The sequence below is a fragment of the Crotalus tigris genome, unplaced genomic scaffold (genome assembly GCF_016545835.1).
Source record: "Crotalus tigris isolate CLP2741 ecotype Arizona unplaced genomic scaffold, ASM1654583v1 scf7180000018354.2857554, whole genome shotgun sequence".
In the NCBI taxonomy this organism is placed as follows: domain Eukaryota; kingdom Metazoa; phylum Chordata; class Lepidosauria; order Squamata; family Viperidae; genus Crotalus; species Crotalus tigris.
Window position 1 is genome coordinate 2,523,896 of NW_024096961.1, and position 8,683 is coordinate 2,532,578.

At 38.4% G+C, this 8,683-nt stretch overlaps 1 protein-coding gene across 2 annotated transcripts in view; it reads left to right on the forward strand.

Annotated features, from left to right (window-relative positions):
* The window catches only part of SERGEF (secretion regulating guanine nucleotide exchange factor), a 77,465-nt gene extending 69,879 nt beyond the window's left edge, over positions 1–7,586 (forward strand). For both annotated transcript variants that reach the window (XM_039350807.1, XM_039350809.1), the window contains one exon: positions 4,387–7,586. In XM_039350807.1, the coding sequence (XP_039206741.1) occupies positions 4,387–4,568 (182 nt within the window). In that variant the 3' untranslated portion in view covers positions 4,569–7,586. The remainder of the gene's footprint in view (positions 1–4,386) is intronic.
* Positions 7,587–8,683: the final 1,097 nt, after the last annotated feature.

The window sequence follows — 8,683 nt, forward strand, 5'->3', positions numbered from 1 at the left end:
TTTTTTCAAATAAAAAACAATTAGACCTAATGGGATTGGTTTGTTAGTCTGACCTACCTTATAAGGCTGACAATAGCCTTTCCCTTGGTAAGTACTTTCTTGAAAGATATAAAATTGGATGCTCATCATCATTAATCTTTTGCATTAACACAACTCCTCTGATTATATCAGAGGTATCACCATGCAAAATAAATGGAAGGTTAAAATCTGACCTCTTAAGAGAGGATATAAACTGTTGAAAAAAAAATTGCCACATGCAGATGTCTATGAGGCTTTTGTGTTGGTGGAAAAATGAGATATTCCATAATATTCCAAATATCCTAGGAATGATCTTGGTTTGTTCATGGAAGATGTATCTGTTGAATAGCTTGCATATTTTTTTTCTTATAATATTTTGCTGCTCAACTATGTAACTTGAGTAATGCAGTTTAGAAAATCCCAGGTGACATTTAGCTGAATTGATAGTTATGCCTCCTGTATTGAAACTGGATATAACATCTTTTAACTACTGCACATGTTCTGATAGAGCTTTAAATAAATATCATCCAGGTGAGCTTCCCAGTATTTTCCCTGGTCTGGAAGTCTGTTGTCCATGAATCTCTGGAAGGTTGGAGGAGCTCCATTTATAGCTGAAAGGCATGTTTACAAACTATAGTCCTTCAAGTGCAGACAGGCACGGTGGCCCAGCAGCTGAATGATGCTGGATTTGTTGGCTAGAGAAGGCTGATTCCCTGCACTTCAGCAGTTTGAGCCTAACACTGCATGACAGAGTGAGCTTCCATCACTTGCCTCAGCTTCTGCCAATTTAGCAGTCTGAAAGCATGCAAATGCAAGTAGATAAATAGGTACAACTCCACTGGGACTAACAGTGAAGACAAGAAACCAACCCATGCCAGATCTGCCCAACTTGAGGTAAAAACCGGCAGAGAAAAAAGCCCCCAATGATACTGACTGTCCTGTAGAACACATTAGCTACTTTGTATGTGGAACTAGTTCACCCCTGTGTTGCACCCTAGATACCATGCAAGCATGAACTAAATGAACTAGCAATCTTAGGCAACCAAACTACTACTCTACATTAACATTGTAGACTCCTGGCTTAATGTACCATCGTCATATGCTCAATAAATAAATAAAAGGTGCAGCAAAATATATTTTTCCTTTGGAGACTTCTTTGAAGGGAACTCACAATTATCCCTTACATAAATTTATAGCAAATAAATATTTTGCCCCATGGTAACTGATTATGAGATAATTATGGCATAGGGTAACTGTCAAACTTGATTGCGCTCAATTGGCAGAAAATCTAACTTTACCATTTGCATGGGACTTAGTAATACATGTGACATACACACGTTGACTGGCACCTAACTGTATTTCATTTTGTATGTTCTGTACTTTGTTTTGCAATGTGTTTCTGACTCTTTGTGGAATGCTTTAAGGTTTTGCTTTATTGGTTTTGGGCCTATCATATCAAGCATGTACTCTACTAATTCTGTAGTGTCTGATTTAGTTGTCAATTCTTCCAATTCTTCTAGTGGTACTTCTGCTTTTTCTATTTATGAAAATAAAATAATTTCTATATGACTCACAAGGAACTATACAATTGCTTTGCTAACTTTTTTGAATTGTGAGCTACTTATGAAATAATAATATTTTTTCTCAACCCATCTTCTCCAGTAGTTTGTAAGATAGACTTAGTTCTTTCATTCCTAAGTCTATTTTGTAGTTAAAAAGATCCCATTCTCTGAATCAGAGTAAATGGCCCTTACAACTTAGTTTGCAATTTATATTCCTGAATATCAACAAAAGCAACACCTCTAGAAATTTCATTGCAGCTTTAATATAATGACATTCCTTGGTGTCTTGCACAAGTTTAAAATTCTCCTATGGTATGTCATAGGACAGTGATGGTGAACCTTTTAGAGACTGAGTGCCCAAACCACAACCCAAAATTCACTTATTTATTGCAAAGTGCCAGGGCCACATCAGCATTGTGGTGCCCTCGGGGGGGGGGGGACAGGGAGGCTCCTCTGAATGCTGCCTCTGGCACGCAAAACCCGGGGGCACAAAAATGGGCCATCATGCTGCAAGGCGCAAAAATGGCCGCTGCCGCGCCACAGGGTGCAGATACAAGGTGCTGCACCACATAAGAACGGGGCAGGGCTAGTGAGTATCATGCAGTGTGTTGATGCTCGCAGCCCCGTGTGCGCATGCACACATGTAAAATGCTTCCCCCTCCCTTTTCTTCCAGTCCATCAATCGACAATGGTGGTGACTTCTGCTCTACTACCTCTACTCGAGCTTGCTAGTTGGCCCCTCGCCTCCTTTGTGCTGGGCGGGGCTCCTGCTCCGGGTGGCGGTGGTGGCCTGATGGACCTGCTGCTGGCGGCAGTGGTACGTGTGCCAACAGAGAGGGCTCTGAGTGCTGCCTCTGGCACGTGTGCCATAGGTTCACCACCACTGTCATAGGAGTTTATGCCATTTCCTCCTTTGTGTGACAATACTGTCCACTTGGTCTTTGGATCTGGAATTTCACTGGTCCATCCATGACAAGAATGCTGTTGGTTTTGTCCTATACAACATACATTCAACTTTAAAGACCTGAATCCAAGTGGATGTACAAATGCTTTAACAAACTGGATGGATTGGGGTTTGATCCATGAGAATTTCATCAGGGACCCTCACTATCATACACTTGAGTAATTCATTAGCAATATCTTTTTGCTGTGACTGTATACAAGGAGTTTGCCTCTGGGCATTTAGTATTACAGTCTGAAATCACAAGTATATACTGATTTCTTCTTGCTGACTTTGGAAAAAACCAGCTATAGCCATAACATAAAGTAGAATCAAGGGAATTCTTTCCACAACTGTCTTATATTATTTTTTTCCCTTAAGTTTTTTATATTGACATTTTTGGCAAGACTGACAATTAATTTTCTTGGTCAAAAGTATATGTCCCTAAGCCTCATTAGAGATTTTTTTCTTTTCACATGTGACTTGAGATTTTCACTGTCAAAATTCAAGAAACCTTTTATAAAATACTGGGAAATTGCAGTCTGCTCTGCATTGTTTTCAGAATGGAGTTCCTCATAACCTCTATGAAACAAAGTTTCTCCACTACATTAACTTTAAGATGTGTGGACTTTAACTCCCAGAATTCCTTAGCCTACATGTTGCCTGCGGAATTCTGGGAGGTGAAGTCCACACATCTTAAAAGTTGATGAGGTTGAAAAATACTGCTATAAAGATCTCCTTTTTCACAAAGACAGGTGATGTAAACAAAACTGCTTCTTGCAATGATAAAAGCTATTGCCTCTCTGGTGGTTGAAGTACTCCGCAAGATGCTGTTAGAAATTTGGTTTTTATTATTCAGCTGAAGTTTCTTCCCTGGAGAAATCTATTCAATACTAAATGTCATGTAGATACTTAATGAATTTTTTTTTAAAAAAGAATCATTTTATTTGTATTTTTCTTCGATGGTAAGTGCCAAAAAGAGCATTAGAATAGTTGAAATAATTCTCCCACAAGCAAATTGCTTCTGTTCAGACAAAGAGTTCCCTTTGGCATCAGATTATTTTAAGTGTTTGAGAATTTCATACAGAATTTCTATCTCTAAATACCACTAACAATCAATCTTGGTTCTTGATCTGACAAAGGATAGAGAAGATATCATGGAAAATAGTGAAATGTTATGTGAGCAAAATTGGATTGTAAGTATTATTCTCACAACACATTATTCCCTTTTTAACTGAACTATTACGAATGATCCACTATGCAGTTCCTACATCGTAATTTTTAATCCTTGTGAAGGCCTGTAAATTGGTATAGGTAGTCCTCAATTTATGACCACAATTGAGCCCAAAATTTCTGCTGCTAAGTAAGACAGTTGTCAAGTGAGTTTTGCCCCATTTTATGACCTTTCTTGCCACAGTTGTTGAGTGAATCACGGCAGTTGTTGTTAGTAACACGGTTGTTAAGTGTATCTGGCTTCCCCATTGTCTTTGCTTGTCAGAAGGGCACAAAAGGGGGTCACATGACCCCAGGACACTGCAACCGTCATAAATATGAACCAGTTGCCAAGCGGCTGAATTTTGATCATGTGATCATGGGGGAATGCTGCAATGATCGTAAGTGTGAAAAACAGTCATCAGTTACTTTTTTCAATGTTGACGTAACTTCGAATGGTCACTAAATGAATAGTTGTAGAGGACTACATGTGGTGTATACCTTCTTTTTCTTCATTTTTTTGTTTTGTTTTTAGGATGGCACTCAGCAAGGTTAGTGAGCTTTGCTAAATACGATTCATTAGGATTTTGGATGTTACAATTTTTCACTGGCTGCTTTTAATATGCTGATTAATTTTTTTTTCTTCTCGCTTAGGTAATCAGTGTTTTTCCTGGGGATGGAATGAGCACGGCATGTGTGGCAATGGAACAGAAGAAAATGTTTGTCTTCTTCAGCCTGTGGGAGCTCTTTGTTCTGCAGAGCTGCTTTCAATTGGATGTGGAGCTGGACACTCCTTAGCATTTTGCGGTTTACCAGGCTTAGACGTAACACTGTAGAACCCTCTGCACAATTTTAAATTCATTCTAAGGCAGGGGTCTCCAACCTTGGCAACTTTAAGACTTGTGGACTTCAACTCCCAGAATTCCTCAGCCAGCAAAGCTGGCTGAGGAATTCTGGAAGTTGAAGCCCACAAGTCTTAAAAGTTGCCAAAGTTGAGGACCCCTGTTCTAAGGTTTATGCTTGGTTGATAAATGCAGTTAATGTCAAAGTAATTCAGTCATACCTAGCGATGGCAAGATTATCCATATTATATACTGACATAGTCGTTTTTCCGGGTTCATATTTAAAAGAAGAAGAGAGATTTTTATTTATTTTTTTGCTTTTGTTTGAGGGGGCAAAGTATGAAAACATTTAGGTGTGATGAAATGAAATAGGATGTGCTTTATTTATTGTCAAGCATGAAAAAACCAGATCCACATGTAAAGGTTATAATTAAGTGATTTATTATTACAGCCTATACATAGGAATCTCCTCATATTAAGAGTTAGCACCTGGACAGAACTAGATAAGTGTTAATGGTGTTCAAGGGGGGGGGGGTTGGACTTAGTTCGCTTGTGGCTACAAAATGATTCTAAACTGAGGCCTAGTTTAACTCCTCCCCCTGGCTCTGCCAGTCTCTTTCCTACATTTATTGATATCAAGCAAATGATTACTTCAGGTATTCCTCGCTTAATGACTGCCCTATTTAATGACTCTTCAAAATTACGATGGTGCTGAAAAAGTAGCTTTATGACCAGTCCCTGCCCTTGGCAACTGTTACAACATCCTGCGGTTATTGGGAACTCCAATTGTACACTTCATAGCCAGTTTCCAACAAAGCACAATGAAGAAGCCAACAATAAAATTACAAGTCACAATCACCTGATGTCTTTCTTAAAGACTATGTTGCTTAGCAACAGGGTTGCTGGTCCTAATTATGATAATTGAGGACTACCTATCCAGTTTTTATCCAAGAAAATATAGTAGAGCATTATTCTCAATATTGAGGATTTATAATTGGACTATACTGTTTCATCAATACAAATGCCATCAGATATGGCGACTTTATCACCTGGGGACTTCAAGGTGAGAAAAATCCTGGATAGATGCATCTCTGAAAGCGTATGGGTGCTAAGGATGGAATTCTGCCTGCTGACGTGGTTGTTCCTACAAAATTTCTTCAGACAAAGAAAAGCTAAAAAAATTGCTCATGTGTGCTCTGGATGGCAGTTCCTTATGAGGAAGCCTGCAGCAACCAAAGGATTCTGCAAGCACCTCATGAGTAAAAAGTACATGGAGCCAAGGAAGATGTAATTTGCAGCCTCAATGGAGCCTTTAATACAGGGGTTTCAAACTTATAACATCATGTGATGTGTTGCGATGTATCGCAACTTTTCCCATTGCCGGCAATGGGGTGGGCGCGATTTCGTTGTAACACATCCAGCCTGTGGGCCGGCAGTTTGACACCCCTGCTTTAATAGATACCAAATCCCACTTTCTTAAGCACTTTAGATAGTAACTATTTAAAAACTAAAAAATTTTCGGGAGTAACAGTTTAACTGAACCTTCTGTGTTTAACAGAAAAAGAAGAGAAAAAGTCTTCAGGAATTAACTTGCAGCAAAAAGCACATTAAAACTTGGACTATAAAAGTTTTAAACAAATATAGGGACCAGTGGTATATATATTTTTTTAATTTTATTTTTACTAGGTTCCTATATAAATGGAGGAGAGGAATGTGAGGAGAGTAGAAGTGGCTGAAATGGCTAAATTGACTTGTCTAATTAAAGAAGGAGCAACAATAATTATTTTTTATAGAAGAGTGGAAACCCTTTATGGACTTTTTGCTGCAAATGGACAAAAATGGGATCCAAAATATATAATTTCAGAGGCTGGAAGTGGTGAATAATCATGCTAGTAATGGTTTGCCTTCAGAAGTTGTGGGTGCTCAATCACTGGAGGTTTTTAAGGAGAGATTGGACAACCATTTGTCTGAAATGGTATAGGGTCTCCTGCTTGATCAGGGGGTTGGACTAGAAAACCGCCAACGTCCCTTCCAACTCTGTTATGGTGTTGTATATGTTCTGTTTTCTACAAAGAAGATTGGGAGTTGCTTCTTTAGATATCTTTCTTCTTCTTTATCCCACTTTTTCATTTTTTTTATATCTCTTACATACATATATATAAGCAATCAAGTACTTTGTGTACTAGACTACGTTACTACTATTCATAGTTTCTTGTTGACATTACCTCTCTACATATTATTGTCTATTGAATGAATGTTTTGCTGGGTCACAAATCCAGATGGTATTTTGAAAGGCCTTTGTGAATTAGTTCAATATCTAAGTGACAGCACTAGATACAAAAATACTTTTCCTGAGTCTTCCTCTTTCGTTCTTTATTTCAGTCCTGGATTGAATGCCCATCTGCTGGAGTGTATTTTATAAGTTAAACTCCTGAATATATTTATTAGAATTATGCAGCCCTTTTGATTTAGTTTCAACAAATGTTTTGACACACCCAGTTCTGTGAGCATAGCACCTGCCTACAGCTCTTTGAAACCTTCATATCTTTTCTCAGGATTCGATGAATATCCTGTGAGAGATAGGGGAAAATATGGCTGCTTTAAAGAGTTGCAAGCAGGTGCCACATTTGCTCTCCTGTGCTTTCTAAAGCCCTTTTTTGGAATGGAATCAAAGGCATTGCAAAGCCCTTGAATGTATATATTTATTAGGCAGTAGAAGGGGCATAAATATAATCGTAGCCTTCACAAATAAGCTAGTTAATTATAAAAAGAGTTTTATTTTCTTAGACTGGAGTTTGTCAAGTGTATAAAATGCAGAAACTTTCAGGATACAACTGAAAAAAAGCAAACCATATATACAGTATGGAATTCTGTGCCACATCAGTGATAACAGTATTGTACCAATCTAAGACTTTGTGTTAATAGTTTGATATTCTGTAAGCATAATCTGTCCATCTGTCTATAAGCAGTTTATCTGGAAAGCCAATTAAAATGTATTAACAAAATCTGTTAGCCATTTGTGATCTCTGTTACTTTACCAGAAATTATTGCAGTAACTACTCCCTTTATATGCACTTTAGTTTACATAAATCATAATGTATGTACACAAGTATGTTTGGGTAGGTTAGAAATAAAAGGAAAGTCAAAGAGATAGGTCTGTTGTGAGGAAGCAAGAATAAAGCAATAATAGGTGAAGATGAGAAGGCAGGATTTTTAATTTTGCACCAGTCTTCTCCCAGAAGAGAAATTGAGCTTTAGTTGACCATAGTTATGCTATTGGGGGGAGGAGAAGGCAGAAGATAGGCTAGGGTAAGGCAGCAGTTAGTTAATTTAAAGTCTACAGGACCAGGTAAATTACATTTGACAGTGCTGAAGGAGCCTTTATCAGTAATCTTTGAAAATTTTTGAAAAACTACTAAGGTTTCAAAAGGTGAGCAAATAGCATTCCCATCTTCAGAAAGGGGAAGGAGGAGGACCCAAGAAATTACAGATCTATCAGCTTGAAGTCTGTATTGGGTTAGGCCTTTGAAAAGATGATAATGCAGCATATTTGTAGAATGGCCTTATTTTCTAGGTGAGGGGTCTCCAAACTTTGCCACTTTAAGACTTGTGGAGTTCAACTCCCAGAATTCCACAACCAGCTGAGTTCTCATCATTGAAAACGTCCAAACAAGGTAGATGGTCATTTATCAGAAATGATCGAGTGCAACCTATGCCGAGTAGAAGATTGGATTGGATAACTTGTGCAGTCGCTTCAGTTCTATGATTCTAAGAATAATGAATAATGTTTGCAACAATATTGTATTATTTGCTTTGCGTTCATAGAAACCAACACTGGTTGCTAGCCCTTTTTAAAGGTCTCTCCCCCTTCCCCAATTACCCAGGACATTATAGAACTTTGAGACAGAATGGTCTTCTACACACAGACTTCACATATTCCGTACCATCCAGCAAACACTGAGATAGGTATACAATAGGAGATTCCTAAGCAAGTCGAGATACTGAGAGCATGGTGGCAGAGTGGTTAGAGTGCAGTACTGCAGGCTAATTCACTGCTCACTGCCAGCAGTTCAATCCTGATGGGCCCAAGGTTGACTTAGTCTTCCATC